This window comes from Chionomys nivalis, chromosome X (assembly GCF_950005125.1).
Source record: "Chionomys nivalis chromosome X, mChiNiv1.1, whole genome shotgun sequence".
NCBI lineage: Eukaryota > Metazoa > Chordata > Mammalia > Rodentia > Cricetidae > Chionomys > Chionomys nivalis.
The window spans coordinates 52862486-52882908 of NC_080112.1; the positions used below are offsets into that span (position 1 = coordinate 52862486).

Here is a 20423-nt window from a genome sequence, read left to right on the forward strand (position 1 = left end):
TGGCAGGAATGCAGCCCACTCCTCCATCACTACAAAGAAAGAAATTGAGGAAGACACCAAAAGTGGAAAGATCTCCCATGCTCTTGGGTAGGTAGAATTAACATAGTAAAAATGGCAATGTTACCAAAAGCAATCTATAGATTCAATGCAATTTATATCAAAATCCCAGCAAAATTCTGCACAGACCTCAAAAGAACAATATTCAACTTCATATGGAAAAGCAAAAACCCAGGATAACCAAAAGAATCCTGTACAATAAAGGAACTTCTGGAAGCATCACAATCCCTGACCTCAAGCTCTACTACAGAGCTAAAGTACTGAAAACAGCCTGGTATTGACGTAAGAACAGACAGGAGGACCAATAGAACAGAATCGAAGACCTGGATATTAATCCAGACACCTCATACACCTGTTTTTTTGACAAAGAAGCAAAAAAATATCAAATGGACAAAGTAAGCATCTTTAACAAGTGGTTCTGCCGTAACTGGATATCAACAAGTAGAAGAATGAAAATAGACCCATATCTATCACCATGTACAAAACTCTAGTACAAATGGTTCAAAGACCTCAACTTAAAGCCAGCCACACTCAACCTCATAGAAGAGAAAGTGGGAAATATACTCAAATGCATTGGTACAGGAGACTACTTCATCAGTATAACTCCAGCAGCACAGACACTGAGTGAAACAGTTAATAAATGCAAGCTCCTGAAACTTAAAAGCTTCTGTAAAGCAAAGGACATGGCCAACAAGACAAAACAGCAGGCTACAGAATGGGACAAGAACTTCACCAACCCTCATCAGACAAAGGTCTGATCTCCAAAATACACAAAGAACTCAAGAAATTGGTCATCAAAAGAACAAATAATCCAACAAAAAATGGAGTACAGACTTAAATAGAAAAATCTCAACAGAGGAATCTAAAATGGGTGAAAGATACTTAAGGAAATGCACAATATCCTTTGTCATCAGAGAAATGCAAATCAAAACAACTCTGAGATTCCATCTTACACCTGTAAGAATAGCCAAGATCAAGAACACTGATGACAATTTATGCTGGAGAGGTTGTGGGGTAAAAGGAACAGTCCTGCATTGCTGGTAGGAGTACAAGCTGGTACAGTCCCTTTGGATGTCAGTGTGACAATTTCTCAGAAAATTAGGAAACAACCTTCCTCAAGTCCCAGTAATACCACTTTTGGGTATATACCCAAAGGATAATCAATTGTACCACACGTACATGTGCTCAACTATGTTCATAGCAGCATTATTTGTTATAGCCAGAACCTGGAAACAACCTAAATGCCCCTCGACTAAAGAATCGATAAGGAAAACATGGTCCATTTACACACAATTTACACAACAGAAAAAATTAAAGGTATATTGAAATTTGCAGGAAAATGGATGGAGCTAGAAAACATCATTTTGAGTGAGATAACCCAGACCCAGAAAGACAAATATCACATGTGCTCACCCATAGGTGGTTTTTAAACATAAAGCAAAGAAAACCAGCCTACTAATCACAATCCCAGAGAACCTAGACAACAATGAGGACTCCAAGAGAAACATACATTAATCTATATGAGAAGTAGAAAAAGATAAGAACTCCTGAATAAATTGGGAGCATGGGGAACTTGGGAGATGGTTGAAAGGGAGGGAAGAGACAGGAAGGGGAGCAGAGAAAAATGTAGAGCTCAATAAAAATGAATAAATTTTTCTAAAAAGATGAAAGATTACAAACATTTGAAGACTTTTCTTGGGTTAACCTTATTGATGTCCCATTTTCTGTAACAAGTTGCATGTAAAATCCCAGAGATAAGTTTTGGATACCACTGATTTATGGAGAACATAAATATCAGAATTATGATTCAATCAAGTCAACCAACAGGATAGTTTTTAAGTTCATTGTGGATATTTCTTTAAAAGTAAGAACTATTTGGAGAGGTAGTAATTTTTCAGGTATCAACACTTTCAATTGAAGTCTAGTTAATAGTTTGTGGGAGATCCTTTACAGATAATTGCTGCAGTGGGTAAATAAAATAGACACTGTGATTATGAGACTCTAGAATAAACTTGACTCCAAAGTTTGAGTCTATCTACGTAGGGAGATGTTGATACTATTAACAAAAATTGTAGCATTAGGTTAGATGGAATGTAGTAAATGTAAACAAATTCCTTTTTCCTTTCTATACAGAAGAAAGAGATAATAAAATAATAATGAACATTATTTTTTGCTCTTTTAGGTTGGATGTCGATATAACTGAACTTCACAGTTGGATTACTCGTTCAGAAGCTGTATTACAGAGTACTGAATTTGCAGTCTATCGAAAAGAAGGCAACATCTCAGACTTGAAAGAAAAAGTCAATGTATGTTCTGCCTCATATCTTATATTTCTTCCTATTTTCTGCTGCTCACAAATTCTTTCAAATATCTGCATTATGGTCACTGTGGTTGAAACACAATACAGTAAAATGATGTTTAGTATATAAAATATTTTACATTTCTAAAATTATCAACTTAGGAAAATCTTTTCAGATTCTGCTGTGTACTGGAAAGTTTTTCATATTCTTTAACTTATGCAGCATTTATCTGTCAGTAAAAACTTTAGATAACGTACTCATCTTGGTTTTACTTCATAGATTGTTCTAGAACTTAGAAAATTTAGATAATATAATAGTGAATAATAGAATAAAGTACAGTAGGATAGGATGATAGAAGACCCTGTTTATGCACGCTCAAAATATTATTTTATATTAACCAATATGTATCATAATTATTGCATATTAATCAGGCCAAAATAATTATATATTGCATCAGCTCACCTAAAAGATGTGCAATCACTTTCAGTACTTGTTTTTAGTAGCACAGAGTTAGCTACATTTATTCTCTTCTGAAATTATACAGTTTGATCTTCGCAACAAGAATTTTATTGACTCAGTAAGAGCTGTTCCATCTTCTTGGAAATTATCAGGGCTTTGTTCCTCAGGTTCAATATAATTACAAAGCATTCATTTTTGGTATGTAATTGACAGTGTTTTCCAAGACTTCCTATAAATCAGCTAAACAAAAAGAAACAGGCTCCAAATAATGAATTTGAAATAATTTTACTTACAGAATACCACTTGCAATTATATGTATTAGTATTTAAGTCATAATCTATGAAACCTATTTAAATGATTGCAAATATAATACTGTCACATATCACATTATTAATGACACAACTCAAAAAGATGTTTTTTAAGGATGCCCAATGAGCAAGCATAATTTTTATTACATTCTTAGAAGTTAGCATGTATTTATATTTGCAATTTAGCTATTTTGAATTTCTTTTTTGTAATAATATTTTTCTATCCATATGATTTTCTCTTTTCCTTTTTCTTTATTTTTTAAAAGTAAAACAGACTATCTTCTTTCATTTTAAATATGAATCCCAGCTCAAACTCCCTCTGCTTTTCCCCTCCCCTCCAGCTTCCCCCCTAACCCACCCTGATCCACTCCTCAGACAGGGTAACACACATTGCTTTGGGAAGGTCTAAGGTCATTCCTACTATATCTAGACTGAGCAAGATATCCGTTCAAAGAGAATGAGTTCCAAAAAGCGGGTAAAAGCAGTAGGGATAACTGGTGCCACTGCCAGTGTCCCCATAGTCTGCCCCAGCCATACAACTGTCACCTACATTCAGAGGGTCTAGTTTGAACCTATGCTGGTTCCTTCCCTGTCCGGCTGGAGTTGATGAGCTCCCATCAGGTAAACTGTTTCAGTGGGTGTCCCCATCATGATCTTGACTTCTTTGTTCATATTCTCTCTCACTCCTCCCATTCAACTGAACTTTGGGAGTTTAGCCCAGTGCTCCTCTGCTGGTCTCTGTCTCTGTTTCCATCAGTTGTGGGATGAAGGTTCTATGGTGACATTTAAGTTAGTCATCAATCTTACTACAGGCAAGGCCAGTTCAGGTACCCTCTCGACTGTTGCTTAGAAGCTTAGTTGGGGTCATCCTTTGTATTCATGGGGATTTCTCTAGTGCCAGATTTCTGGTAAACCTCATAATGGCTCCGTCATTCAAGGTATCTCTTGTTCCTGATTTTAGTGGAATCGCTTTGAGTTTCTCTCCATTTAATTTGATGTTGGTTGTCAGCTTCCTGCATATTGCCCTATTACATTTAGATATGGTCCTCTTGTATCCTTGATCTATCCAATACCTTTATTATGAAGGGGTTTTTGGTTTTATGAAATATGATTTCATTAGCATCATGATAGACTATGGTAAATCATTTCACAAAATAAGAAATATGTTTTTACTATTTATGTTACAATTTTGGAAATAAATTAAAGGGTAATATATAAAGATAATGATTTAGTCAAATTGTCTTCAAAATATATTTTAAGGTCTATTTTCTGATATGATTTTAAAATAATTCTTTTTACATATGACTTTTATTTATCTTTTGAAATTTTCCTAATTTTATAGAGTGCATTTTCTCAACCTCTCTCATGCCCTTACTCTATCACTCTCCTAATTTAATGTCTTCTTTTGATTGTTATAAATACACTCTGAAATCTAATTTGTGCAGCCAGTAAGGGCATGGTTTGGGACCATCCAATGGAACACCGGCAGTCTCCCAATAGCCAGGTTTCTAAAACAGAGTAATAACTCTCCCTCTTTCAGAAACTATAAATTGCTAATAGATCTATTGCTAAGTATGCGGACTTGATAGACCCTCATCTGCTCATATGGTAATTTTGAATTTCTTAATCTTACGAAAGTAACTACAGATGATATGAATTCATCTATGTGAAAGCCATGTTAGGTCAAGAAATCCACATTTCCAAGCCATCACTTTCTCATTCATCAACTCGTCCATTCTTTCTGCTCAGGCTTAGGGGAGATCCCTGTGTCTTATATCTGGGAAGGTTAATGCAGATGATTCACAGCTGAGTACTCACGGTTCTTTAAAGCTGACACTTGGACCAAATAGGCATCTTTGCCATAACTGCTACTCAGTACAGAAAGAAGTCTCTGTGGCCAAAGTTGATGGCAATATAAATCTATTTATAAAATAAAATACAAATTTAGAAGAGACTTTGGCAGCATGATCATTTAATGTAACACCAAGAATATGTTCTACCTCAGAAACCATGATTTTCTAAGTTTTGAGTAGGTTAACAGTATGAGGCATGAAATCCTCCCTTGGAATTAGCCTCATATCCAATCAGGAAGCATTTGGCTTCTATTATAACCATCATTCCATGATTAACCAGTGAGGAAAACTTGCCAGTCACTTGAAGTTATGAATTGGCAGCCTACATAGAATCTTCTGGCTCTATATAATCTAGGCTACTATGTAAGCTAGTTAAATTTTCTATGTGCTATATATAAAGCAAGTAGAGTTTTCAGCAATAGGATTTTACCTTTTAGTTATTGTGAACACAGCTAAGATAAATGACAATAGATTGTGTTGTTTAGATGCCCCTTGACCTCCCTGATCATATACTCATAGGAGCTATGTGTACCTGAAACAAAGAATTTCAAATAGTAACCATGTCTTTTGGGAACAGCTTTTGTTACCCATGAAAGGTGAAAGGTAATTTTGTTTAAACTTCATATATGTGTGCACCACACACACACACACACACACACACATATATATATATATATTCTGCTTTTTATGACTTACCAACTAGAGGATTTCAATAAGGCTTCTTCATAAATCTTTAATTTAATTAACCCATCCTGTAGCACTCAGTCTGCTCTATGACCTTGCTCATATCCAAACATAAACCTTTCAAATATCCTCCCTTTCTTTTCATATAACCTGTGATTACTTTTTCTAACTTAGGCTTGAAAATCACGAGTGTAAAATTTCTGTGAGTAGGGAATTATCTAGAAAGATCATCCTCTAAGTTTCAGAGTTCATATGATATATTTAACCACATATGCGTAAATCACCTTAATAATTTTATGAGTTAATTGATGTTCTTATTTATTTTGATTTGTAGAGTTATTTGTGTATAATCTTATGTCTGTCTTTTAAAACGACTTGATCAAACATGAAAATGGAGTCCCACCCACAATTTCGGGAATATAGATTCAAAATTTCCTCTTATCATTTACCACTTAAAAACAAATGTCAATAAAATCAATATGATAGACTGAAAGTACTAACAATGTACAATATCCTTTAAGTCATTTTCTGATGCCTTCTGGGTCTCCTTTATGAAGTTTAACTTTCATCTTCAGAAATAATCACATCATTCTTAATTGCTTGCTAAAATAGGGCATGAAATGATATGCCTAGATATTTCCTTCAAGCTAAATATAATGTGTATGTATTAAAGATCCTTGAGAGAGCTGATGATGGATATTCAGCTCAGGTGTACATTAATTTTCTTAATTTCTTCACTTGTCAGTTTATGTAAGTTATTTTGTACTCGGCAGAGGCCCTTATCATGAAAGTGCTAGATATTATTTATTCACTTATAGATATCCATTTGGAATGATAAAACTTTACCAGTTTTTTCTTCTTTTTCCTGAATTTCTCCATTTATTTACCACTAAGAGGTTTTTATTTTTATAGTTTATTTTTATTTTTATTATTAATTATTAATTATTAGTTTTTCAAGACAGGGTTTCTCTTGTAGCTTTGGTGCCTGTCCTGGAACTTGCTCTGTAGAACAGGCTGGCCTTCAACTCACAGAGATCTGCCTGTCCCTGCCTCCTGAGTGTTGGGATTAAAGGCATGTGCCACGACACAATTTTTATTGGTTCTTTGGAAATTTCACATCATGCACCCTTATCCCGCTCATTTCTCAGTTCTTCCAAATCTTCACTCACTCTTATTTTTTACTAAGTTCCCTCTTCCCTTAGCTTATTACTATATATTATACATTTTTAACATTTTTTTTCACTTGTTTCAATTCAATATTTGAAAATCAATTTCTCATACATCATTTTTTATTTTTTTGTTCTAGAAGTTTCTATATTCATTCTCATTAAAATAGCATTTAAGAAGCTAAATAGTTAGCCCAGTGTTTAAGAACACCCCTTGCTCTGGTAGAGGAACTGTTACAGTTCCCAAGATTCACATGATCATTCAAAACTATCTGCACTTCTAATTTTTTTTTTTTTTTTTTTTTTTTTTTTTTTTTTTTTGGTTTTTCGAGACAGGGTTTCTCTGTGGTTTTGGAGCCTGTCCTGGAACTAGCTCTTGTAGACCAGGCTGGTCTCGAACTCACAGAGATCCGCCTGCCTCTGCCTCCCGAGTGCTGGGATTAAAGGCGTGCGCCACCACCGCCCGGCTGCACTTCTAATTCTTAAGTTGCACCTCTCAACTTAGCAAATCTAGCCAAGTATTTTTAGAAAAAAAAAATCATAGATTTAGACATTCCACTTTTTTCATGACATTTTAAAAACTAAGAAAAATCAAATATTCATTGCTCTTAGTGCCTTATGCCATCAATTAAAACAAAAATCAATCAATTAATTAATTATTCAATATCTATCTTTAGTTCCAATTTAATAATAAGCACCTTAAAAACTGTTTTCAGATGCTCATTTTGCATGTTACGTGCCATGTCTCTTTTGAAAAACAAAAAACATTCTAACATAGTGTGCTGATCTATTCCAATGAAAAAATTTGACAAGGTCAGAATTTCCCAGGTATTGTCATGATGCCTAGCAGGATATGTTCCCATTTTAATTGTCCAAATGATTTAGGGCCATTTTCATATAAATTTAATTGTTGGTTTATAGAAGCTAGGATGTGGAACTTACTTCTGTGTTTGTTTGATCTATGCTTGTTTGTTTATTGTATTTAATTTGGTTTAATTAAGCTAAGAAAGAAATTGGTACTAAACCCAATAAATACTTATCTATACAGAGAAATTATTTTTAAAGCAACACAGGTGACTTAAATAGAAGCTATTTTACAGATATGAAGGATGCTACAACTTCTGAATAAACATGAGTGGACAAATTAGTTCTTTGTCAAAGTACAAAACTTTATTATGGAATGCTAAGTGAATAGAAAATTAATTGCTTCTAAAGATAAGATAGGGCCATGGGGAATCTTGAACTTACTTTCATTTTATTACAGAAAATGCATTGAAAGGAGAAAGCTTTGAAGACATGCTAGTAAAGAAGGAGAAATAAATGTCATGAGTTTTAAGTCGCTTATTTATCCATAAACTTCCTTTCACGTGTAATTTTTATATTTTATTCTTACAATATATTCTTAATTTCATAATATTAAATTGCCTTTTATTTTGCACACTTAGTTATAAATTTTAGAATTTATAATTTCCCCGTGATTTCTTAAGACCTTTTGTGAGGCTATATTTTATTTTACATTATTGATGGGATAACTTTACTGTGCCTTTTGGATTCCTACATTTTTGACATGAAATAATATCTATTTTAGTAAATGATTTAGAATCTATTTTAAATGGAGGACAATATTAAACAAAACATTTGCTATTCTGTGTGTGAAATCATTCAAAACTACATTATAATATAAAAGTAATTTTAATTTGAATAATTATATGTAAGTACACACACAAATCAAAAATATAAAAAAGTAGCATACAGAAAAGCAGAACTTGTTTTCCAGAGAAAAACATTTAGAGAAACTTAATAATGAGGGTGGACATGTTTTCATAAACAGTAGGGCCCAAAACATGTACTTATCACATCAGGGCTTAATAGAAGAAAGTAAAAAAAAAAATGTGAAAATTCTGAAAAAAATATTCTGCATGATACCTTTTATTATAGAATAAATATATGTCCAGTTGTATTACAGAGATCGGTATTAGCTTTTGCAAGTAAACAGATGACGCTACATGGAATCATATAGTTTATATTTCAGCAGGAAAGATATGCATTTGTAAAATAAATGCTACTGGTCATACATATCATAAAGAAAAGTAAAAAAGAGATGAGGAATTGTGTATATGTCTGTATATATATATGTGTGTGTGTGTGTGTGTATGTGTTTTCCTTTGTGTATGTGTGTATCCATGTGTGAGCATAAAAGAACATTCAGTGCATAGTTCTGAAGTTAGAAGTATGAACATGACTGTTGGCAAAATAATCAAGAGCTTTTTAGTGCCAGGAAACAAATTCTAAAAGTTGAAAGGGGTTGTTATTAGGCAGGAATCGAGCATTTACTGAGCTACAGTGTTGAGCTTCATCCTTGATTGACTGGCTATTCCAACTACCTTGAAAACATATGTGTGTTTGTGTGTGTGTATATATATATGTATATATGTTATGTGTATATATGATATATGGTATATATGTATTTTGCAGCACTTAAGAAGGAACCCAGGCTTTGCATATGCCAGATGAGCACTTACTACTGAATTGCATCCCTAATCTTTAATATTAAATTTCAAAACATGTATCTCTCTTAGAAATATTGTACTTTGAATATTTAGTAATAATGAAAATAGTAAGTCTGACAGTGGTGGCACATGCCTTTAATCTCAGAACTTGGGAGATAGAGGCCGGCAGATCTCTGTGAGTTTGAGGTCAGCCTGGTCTACAAGAGCTAGTTCCAGGACAGGCTCCAAAGCTACAAAGAAACCCTGTCTCGAAAAAGCAAAATAAAAGGGAGGGGGGTTATAGCAATAATCTTTTATCCGGATGTGCTTTGATATCAAAGTCAAACAGATGTGTGTGTGTGTGTGTGTGTGTGTGAGAGAGAGAGAGAGAGAGAGACAGATAGACAGACAGACAGACAGACAGACAGACAGACAGTGTAATTGGGTCAAAAGGGATTATTTTTATTGTTAGGGATTCAACCCAGGGACTAACTCCTACTAAACAAGCATTCTTACAGTGAGTTATCCTGATACAAATCTACACATCTATGAACACCTGATTTTTGACAAGGAAGCCAAAATTGCACAATGGAAAAATGAAGGCATCTTCAACAAGTGGTACTGGCATAACTGTGTGTCAACATGTAGGAAAATACAAATAGATCCATATTTATCCCCATGCACAAAACTCAAAGCCAAATGGATCAAAGACTACAACATAAATCCAGTTATACTGAACCTGACAGAAGAGAAAGTGAGAAGTAGCCTGGAACACATTGGCATAGCAAACAACTTCTGAAATATAACTCCAGTCGTAGCATAGACACTGAAAGCAACAATCAATAAATGGGACCTCCTGAAGCTAGAAGCTTCTGTAAGACAAAGGATATTGTCAATAAGGCAAAATGGTATCCTACAGAATGGGAAAAGATCTTAACCAACCCCACAACTGACAGGGGGATTATCTTTAACATATGTAAAGAACTCAAGAGTCTAGACACCAAAATACGAAATGATCCAATTAAAAATGAAGTACAAATCTAAACATAGAATTCTCAACAGAAGAAACTCAAATGGTCAAAAGACATTTAAGAAGCTGCTCAACATCCTTAGCCAACAGGGAAATGCAAATCAAAACAACTCTGAGATACCATCTTATACCAATCAGAATGGATAAAATCAAAAACACTGATGACAGTTTATACTGAATAGGATGTGGAGTAAAAAGAACACGCTTCCATTGCTGGTGGGAGTGCAAACTTGTACAGTTACTTTGGAAATCAGAATGGCAGTTTCTCAGAACATTGGGACGCAATCTACCTCAAGACTCAGCAATACCACTCTTGGGCATATATCCAATGGATATACGATCATACCACAAGAATATTTGCTCAACTATATTCATAGCAGCATTATTTGTAATAAACAGAACCTGGAAACAACCATGATGCCCCTCATCCAAAGAATGAATAAAGAAAATATGTTACATTTATACAATAGAGTACTTACTACTCAGTGACATAAAACAATGACATGTTAAAATTTGCAGGCAAAATGATGGAAATAGAAAAAAATCATCTGAATGACGTAATCCAGTCCCAGAAAGACAAACATAGTATGTGATCTTTCGTAAGTGAATATTAGATATAAAGCCAAGGAAAGTCAAGCTACAATCCACATTCCAGATGAAGCTAGGTTAAAAAGGTGACTGTAAGAGGGACCTACATGGAGGACACCAGGATTCTCTAGACTAATTGGGAGCAGGGTAAAAGATAAGGATGGGGGTTTGGAACATTAGGAATCAAGAATACTGAGCTAGGGGAGGTACAGAAGGGGAGAATAATGAAAAAGATATCTTGATAGAGGGAGCCATTATGAGGTTAGGGAAAAACTTGGTGTTAGAGAAATTCTCAGGAATCCACAAGGATGACCTAAGCTAAGTCTCCTAGCAAAAGTGGAGTGGGTGTCTGAAAGGGCCTTTCCCACTAATCAGATTAGTGGCTACCCTAATTGTCATCGTAGAACCTACATCTAGTAACTGATGGAAGCAGATGCAGTGACCCACAGCCAAGCCCTGGGCTGAGCTTCTGGAGTTCAACTGAAGAGGAGGAGGGATCATATGAACGAGGGGGGTCATGATCATGATAGGGAAAACCACAGAGACAGCTGACCCCAACTAGTGGGAGCTCACAGACTATGAACTGATGGCTAGGGGACCTGCATGGGACTGAGTTAGGCCCTCTGACTGTATGTGACATTTATGTAGCTTGATCTGTTGTGGTGGGCAGGCAGTGGCACCAGGTCCTATCCAAGGTGCATAAACTGGCTTTTTGGAGCCCAAACCCTATCATGACATACCTTGCTCAGTCTTGATACAGGAGGGAGGGGTTTGGTCTTTCGTCAAGTTGGTATACCGGACATTATTGACTCCCTAAGGAAGTCTCCCTCTGGGGAATAAATGGGGAAAAGAAAGAGGGGACTTTAAGGGATAGGAGAAAAAGAGGGAGGGGAAACTGTGGTTGTTAAAGTGAAAAGTAAATTTTTTAAATAAATTCAAGACTAATAAATCCCTTGTTTCTCTTGATAGTTTATATTATATAATTAATCAGAATGTGCCCATTATTTCCTTCTGAATATACTAAGAATTCATTATGAATATTTCCCTTTTTAGTGAAGAACATAGTGAATTATTATGACTCATGTGCCAATAAGCTGCTATGCACAGGAAATTTCTCACATCAGAATTGAACATTTGAGGAAAGGTGAACACTAGAACTTTGCCTTTGATCTTAAACTTGTGGCGATGCTAGTATCACTGTTTTATTTTCTTGCATTTCTCAGGTCAATTGGCAAGTCAGAACCTTTCGTGTTTGTCCAATTCTCTCTTTATGAAGCTGAATTTAAAGGCATCCTTGAACTTTTCCTGTTAATTGGAATGGGATTCTGGGAACACAGAACCACAAAACAATACAATTTATTTGTTGGGAAGTTTTCAAGTGAAATCAAAGATATTAAAACGTGTCTTTTCATGTTCAGGGCTTTGCACTGAGGATATAAAGCAGGATTCTTCTTTGTTGTCTTTTGCCGCATAATATAAAGTTCATATTTTTCTCTTAGGCTGTCGGTACTTCAAATAATGCCAAGGCATCTACTTGACAGGATTTTAGTTTTCTTTTCATAAATATTAATAATACATTGTATATTGAACTATTTGATTTGAAAAATATGATTGAGAAATTAGAATTTATGCATGTGTCTCTGTATAGGTATGAGTGTACTACTGAGCATGTATGACAGTCAGAAAAAGACTTTGCAGGAAGTAACTTGAGGAAATTCTACCACCTAGGTCCCAATGAATCGAACTCAGGCTATTAGGATGGTAGGGATCTGTTTCACCTGCTGAGTCATCTTGCTGTTTCAACTAACATACTTTTCCAACAGTAATGCTTAGCTTTAATTCCTTGTGGTTCAGGTTTTCATCTCTTCATAGCTATTAGTAAATAAGCTAATTGGTAAATGCTGGTTAGGGTAATTGGTAGGATTTTATATTTATTGTTCAAAGGTTAATTCTGGTTACAAATAGTGAACAAATATCTCGGAAAGTTATTTGAATATGAACCCTGATTGCCTTGGGAATGGAAGGATTTAAATATTGAATATTGTTAATAAAAATAGCTTTAAGATTTACACAAAGAGCTGATAAAATGAAGTACCATAAGGCTTGAAAAATCGGGTTTCGATTATAATTACTGTGTAGACTCAAAATGATTCTACTGAAAAGCTCACCTTTGCTATCATGCTGCAGGCCATAGCACGAGAGAAAGCCGAGAAGTTCAGAAAGCTGCAAGATGCCAGCAGATCAGCTCAGGCCCTGGTGGAACAGATGGTGACTGGTAATTACATGAACTTGATTTAAATAATCTTCTTAGGGATTTGATAAACACATAGGTTCATATTTATCAGCTGAATTATATCAGACAAGCCCTTCTTGGATACAAATTTACATTAAAGGAAGTTCGTATTTTTGTTATTATTTTTCTTTCATGCTAAGCAAATTATTGGGGGAAATTCAATTTGAGTCAATTGGTCGAAAATGAGTTATAGTAGAATATTTAATAAGTCTATTAGGGAGAGTTTAATTTTCAGCAAACACGATAAAATTTATTAAAAATAAGTTTAAGAAAACAGAGCTTTACTGAAATAATTATTTGTGGAAGCAACTGAAAAAATATCAAGTAAATTATAATTTTTTAAAAAATAATTTTATAGATTACCTAAAATTTGTTGAAGGATTAAGTCTAACACTACTAATATTCTCATGCTTTATACAGTATCTTGTCTTATAAAAATGTTTGTCTTTGGAATTAAAGCTTACTTTCAGCTTTCTCTTAAGTGAGGCAAAAGCACAAAGGTCGCATCATATTTTTATCTTGTTTTTAGAAACTGCAATTACTCTTTGCCAAGGGTACCTGAAAATCTATCTCTATAGAGTATTGTAAAGTCGTGTGAGGCAACTTTTCTTCCAAATTTTGTTTTCTAGACTTGTATTTATGTATAAATTAAAATAACTATGCAAATCACAATCAATGCAATTTCTGGACCAGATTATTTTTACTTTTGCAAGGGTGTATTATAAACAACAACAGCAACAACAAAAAACAATTTTTTGTATATGTTAGCATTTTGAGAAACTGCCTAAATTTTGCGTCATAACTTCTGTATATGAATTATTTTTAGTCTTAAGTGCCTTGTCGGCATTAATAAATTCAATTATCTTCATAGGAAATCAAGTCATTTTATTCTTTTAATGAGTCTCATAACTGTGTTAGCTGAAAAATAAAAACAGGAAGACATGCCAGTTGAGAATTGAGAAAATCAATTATTATATGTTTCCACATGTTGCTTGGTAATTTTAATGATGGTTTTAATAGTATATTCAGTCAAATAAAATTACATGATCCAAAATAGTCTTATAATCACTCTATAAAATTTCCTAGGAACTACATTATTACCTTTCTATTTAAATATGGTGATGTCAAATCTATAATTTAAACTTTAAATTCTTTAATTTTTAAAATAAAATGTCAAACAGACCTCAAATCATTTTATATACACATGTACTGAATTATTTAAAAATCATTTAATATTCAGAAATGCATGGAAATATATTTCGTTTTTAGTAAGTGAAGCTAGACAGAGAGATGAAAAGGTAATAAAAATACTAAAATCAATTATCTAAATACTTGTTAACATTGGAATTTCTAGAGGCATACAGAAAAATTAGGTCATATAGATGGTCCTTAATAAATACAAATTAAATGATTGAATTCCATTTAACAGCACATTTGACAGCACTTGAGAAATAACATTGATTATTTTGCTTAGGAAATATTGCCTCTAAATGAAATTAGTACCTTGGGTAGACAGCAAAGATCAATGAACTTTTAGGAGTATGGTTTGAAATATTCTTCTTTGCTTTCATCAAATTTCAAGCTATACATTTGCCTGCTAGTGAAGATAGGGATAAGGTTAACTTTACTAAGATTAAGCTCTAGCTAGGACCATAATGGCAATAAGCATTTATTTGCTTTCATCAAATTTCAAGCTATACATTTGCCTGATAGTGAAGATAGGGATAAGGTTAACTTTACTAAGATTAAGCTCTAGCTAGGACCATAATGGCAATAAGCATTTACAGTGCCCATAGTTCTGGAGACCTATTAAGCAAAACTATTTCCATAATTACTATACAATTGATGAAAATGTTTGGATGTATTTATTCTCTCTTGTCTTTAAAGAAACAAATCATATAATAATTATTTTCTCAGTTTATGCAAATTATAAAATAAGTAGGAAATACAATAGCAACCTGCATACTTGTCCAACTGTAATTTAGAGAGAGTCATCTTTAAAACTTTTAGATGCTCATTACCAAAGAGCCATGAGATAGGGTTCATAAAACTGAAAATTAAATTAATCTTTGTGTAATCCAAGATTTTCAACAATAGTTTTAGTGAAGCTCTTAATTAAGTCAAGACGCATCTTCCTCATATATTTGCCTTATTGACTCCAATAATAAATAACATAAGTCTTGTACCATATTATTTCTAAGAAGGGAAATGAGAGCTGAACCATTATAATTCATTTAGGACCTCATGGAAATGGGTGTTAATTTTACTTGTAAATATTGCTCTCAAGGTAAAGTCAAAATCCCTCCTAGAGATTTGTTTATGATTATATGAGCTCTATTGACCAGAATATAAGTGATATTCCATGACCAAAAATTAACATAGCCAATAAAGATGATGTTCTCTATAAAATCATGTTTCTGGAAATTTTCTTAGAATTTTGAAGTATTTTAAAGAAATTTATGGCCATTTTTAAAATATAAATTATTATGTAAGCGCTAAAAGTTTATTTATGAAACAAAATGTTTACCCTAAAGGCTCTTTTACTAGAATTATACTTTGAAATATTTTCCTGCATATTTTATTCTTCTCTCATGCAATATATTCTGACCACATATTCCTATGCTTTCACTTCCCCAGAACTCCCCATCTCCTGAGCCCTAGGTATACCTTGTGTCTCCAAGAAAAAAAGCAGGTCTCTCAGGAAAATCAACCAAACAATAAGGTCCATAACAATCCCTTATATCAAGGCTGGGTGAGGTAACCCGACAGGAAAAAAAGATCAAGCAAAAGAATTAGAGACACCCTCACTGTCAAGACTTCCCCAAACACAAATCCAGCAACTTTAAAATATTGTTTGAAATAATATAAAAATTAGCTTACTTTGTCAACATTAATTGATTAAATATCAATAAGGATTATCTTGGCATGGTACTGGATAAAGGTATCTCTTCTTTTAGGAACTTTTGTTCAGAAACAAAGTTTTGTGAATTATATCTTCAATATATTGATTTAGAACTATATGTTCATTCTCAAAAGTGGTAGCTTGCTATAACCTTAGTGGGAGTAATTTTACACTGAACCTAGGTGCCAAGTCTTCGTTTGTTTCCTTAGCTCTACTGAAATAGATAGTATCTAAATTCTTTCATTGTTTTTCATAAAAACTATTTAGCATGAACTTCTTTAAGTAAGACTTCATTTTTGTTTTTGTCAAAATAGAAATTGGGAGGAAATCATTTAATTTTGAAATAATTAAGCCTTTAACCTGATAACTTATTTTGCTTAATCAACATTGGATTCTTGTAGTTTTACTTTGCAAAGTTCTTTAACTTTTTATTTAAGACAATTACTTCTGTTTATTAATGAAATTACAGAAATTTGAGAAAAGCTTGAACCATAATTTCATGTCTCATACACATTTATATTCCAGAACATTGCACAGTTTGCTTTAATCTATTTAGTGCTAGAAATCATTCTTGTTTTTAAATATTATTCTCATATGCATATAAATACATGCACATAAAATATAAAGACACAGACTGGTTCAGATATATTATTTTACCTTAATAACACTTAAAATATCAAAAATCAAAGACAGTTGTGTCAAAACATTCATGAAAATACACATAGAAGTATAACCCATCTCCCAATTATTAAATTATGGGATGCTTCTTCCTAAATTTCCAGAGGAGCTTAGTATAATGGTGTAATAGCATTATCAATATTCTCTACATTAAATGGCACTTCACTTTCAGTTTCCAGATGTAGTTTTCTTGTATTAATTTACAGTTTGGAGATATAGTTTTCTTGTATTAATTTACAGTTTGGAGACAATCACATTAAATAAACATATAACTAAAAGTGGTAATTAGTATATTATACCAAAAGAACATTTGAAAAATTTCATGCCTTGAGTATTAGATATTGGAGTATAGTATTTAAGGTGATACCTAATATGCCCAGAATAGAGATAAACTAAAAAAAAATAATAATAAGGCTTAAACAATGTGTTATCCAAGTCACCAAAACATTTTACATTTAGTTTTATAGCTTAAATATTTTTTATATGCATAAATTTATTTACATGTATACAACACGTTTTCATGTGATGGTCAAGTTGGCAGGGATTGTAGTTTTTATGACTTATCTTGTTGATAAATTATCAAGTCACTTGTGATTGCTAGGCTGCCTCACTTCTGAAATAAGAACTTCCTACAAAAGCACACATTTCCTCTTATTCCTACTTCAGTTCTGGACAATTTCATTTGTGTTTCCCTTCTTTCTACATGACATTAAAGCTGATGCTCTGCATGGAGTTCACATTCTGTAAATTGACGGCTGCATTTTCTTGGATTTATTTTCCACTTTAAGAGGGAGAGCCCCTGTGCTTGATGTATGTTCCTGTATTTGAAAGGAGACCATAAGAGCTACTGTTCTTGAGGGCAATTGCTGACAGAAACAAATATACATAGAAATACATTTTCTTCTACATTTATGGCATTAGAAACAGAAAAAAAGCAATGGCATACGTTAGAACATTTTGTATATTTTGCTCACTAGAAGTAGTAAGCAGTATACATTTTAATAAGGTTTTATTTTTTTCCCCAAAAAGCAGCACAATAGTGGCTTAAAAGAATGGTCACAGAACCCATCAGGACTTTGCTTCTGTATATATCATAAATACCAAATACATCTTTATTGCATGTTATGCTACTCTATTGAATGGTAAATGTGCTGGGAATGATTCTCAGTTTAAGCTTAACAAAATAGGAAGTTCATAGGAAGTGCAAGATTCATTCTAGCTATTTTCTACTTTAAAAAAAATAACTGAAAACACCTTTTTTCCCACTATTTTATCCAGGCTTCATACTTGATGATGAATGTACTTGATAAAGAATACTTCACTTTAGGTGTCAATTTTGAAGTACTTGCATAGAAGGCGATGCATAATTACAATTATTCTAGCAGTCTGTTATACACTGTACACAAGTAATAAAATTAATGGATGCACTTCAAGTAATGATCCATTTCCTCTGGGTACAATATATTTATTCATAAACTATTTCAGGGGTTGTTTAGAATATGAGCTGTGAATGGATTATGATCCATTATCTCTGAGAATCTAATGTGCTTCTCCAAAATGGTTTCCATAAGTATATTTAATAATGCTGGGTGAGTCAGTGTTTGTATTCTTAAATAACTAACAAAAAATTAGAAAACCAGATTCTCAGATGATTGATCCTTAAACTCTGCAAAATTTTATAATTATATGTTGTCATAAAACTTCAATTTTTCAGTTGAGCAAAGGAAATCAATCCTATCAAGTACATACTCATAAACCAATATAGTAAAAATTATCATACTATTTCTCAGACATATATTAAAGTATCTTCTAGTATCACTCAAAAAATGGGAAATACATTAATACATTACATTCTTTCATATGTCCAAGCATTTTCAAGCAAACAAGATGTTACGTAATTATTTGTATTTTTTTATCCCCTATATTTTGCTCTTTGAGTGTCTGTCTTCATAAGATGCAAACTATTGATTTGATGTTGTATGTGTTCACAGAGATTCTTTCTACTATACACTGAGAACTATATCATAAAGTGCTAGTGACAACATGTTTACCATAGGACGTTTTAATTTAGAAGAATGAGTTATAAAGAAGTTGAACAGCAAGAATAATCACTTATAAAATGTTTACAGACAAATTATCTAGAAGGCCGTGCTTCTCTGTGCTCAACACCTGTCTTTACCAGAAATTTCTACTTTAAATTTTGAGTGTGATTGTTCTTAAATCCAATTTTAAATTATTATAAATAGATGACTGTGTTTTACAAAAGTCTAAACCAAAATTAACCTATTTGTCATTGATGAACCTTAAAACAAATTAAAATGTTTGTATATATCATATTTTATGTAAAATTAATTTTTAAAATTTCAGTAATCAAGTTTTTAAAAATAATCTATTTAACTCATTAAAAGAACTCTGTCTCATCTATTTTCTAAATATGAGAAATGTTGCTTCTTTATTTCCTATATGTTCTTTACCATATCTTCTAATTAGCACGACTTATTTTATTTGCTGTTAAAGATTTGTAAGATGTGGAGAAATTAACATGTGAGCTCAGCTCTCAGTAGATTGATCTTATTATTATACTCCTAGAATGGAAAAGAAATATGACACCCGATTGATACCTGATGAGAGTACTTAACTGAACACAATTTACTTATGCTTGAGGAACAGCTAGTTTAAATTTAAATAAATCTAATTATATATATGCATATATAGACCTTTTTCTATATTATCACTTTTTATATATTGGTAGTTACAATATTTAATTAGATATAATCAGTTATAAAGCTCATTATATAACTAAATATTGTAGATTTCACAGTGTTATAGATTTGTAAAAATTTACTTTTCATTTGCATCTTAATTCCTGTTGGAGAAATGCTTAACATCTTAGCCCACTTGCTTCACATTATAGAATTGAATTCCATGACAAACATAATTCATAAAACATATTCATTGTATTTTTATAGATACCAAAGTATTTTGTTATTCCTTGCTGGTTTGCATTATCATTAAGCAAAATTAAGAAATATCAGTCATAATGAAAATTAATATGTTCTCCAGTTTCTACGAGGTTTTACAAAGTTGATCATTGTCAGAAGCAGAGACACGCTTCAATCTCTCTATTTTACCTACTCATCTAATCATTAGATATTTCATTATGATACATTTTCTCAAAGTGAGTAATTATGCAATTGAAATTTTAGATTCTCTGATACTTTGTAACAAATAAGCTTGTTATTACTAGTTATGTAGTGGCTACTCCCAAAACTATGTTTTTATATTTCTCAATCATATACTAATAATTGTCAATAGCATATCATATTACACCTTCGTGTCTTAATATGATTGATATTCCCCTTAACTATTCAGGGGATTAGAATAAAATTTAGTCACAGGCAACCATGACTTTCTTGTGTAGCCAGGTACAGGGAACCATGTACCTATTACTTTTTGTATCTCCTTCTTATTATTTTTGTTTAGAAATATGCTAGCAAAAAAGAAAAAGATTTTTGTCAGTGGTGTTAAGAAATAAATTTTTATGTTATCTTGTGTGATGTAAAACTTTGAAATTTCTAAGTTTGGGTTCATGTTTCAAATGGATGATCTTGCTTGG

General features: G+C 32.7%; 1 protein-coding gene across 2 annotated transcripts in view; it reads left to right on the top strand.

Moving 5' to 3' along the window:
- The window catches only part of Dmd (dystrophin), a 2258623-nt gene that overhangs the window by 859365 nt on the left and 1378835 nt on the right, over nt 1-20423 (top strand). For both annotated transcript variants that reach the window (XM_057760244.1, XM_057760245.1), the window contains 2 exons: nt 2240-2363; nt 13122-13209. In XM_057760244.1, the coding sequence (XP_057616227.1) occupies nt 2240-2363; nt 13122-13209 (212 nt within the window). The remainder of the gene's footprint in view (nt 1-2239; nt 2364-13121; nt 13210-20423) is intronic.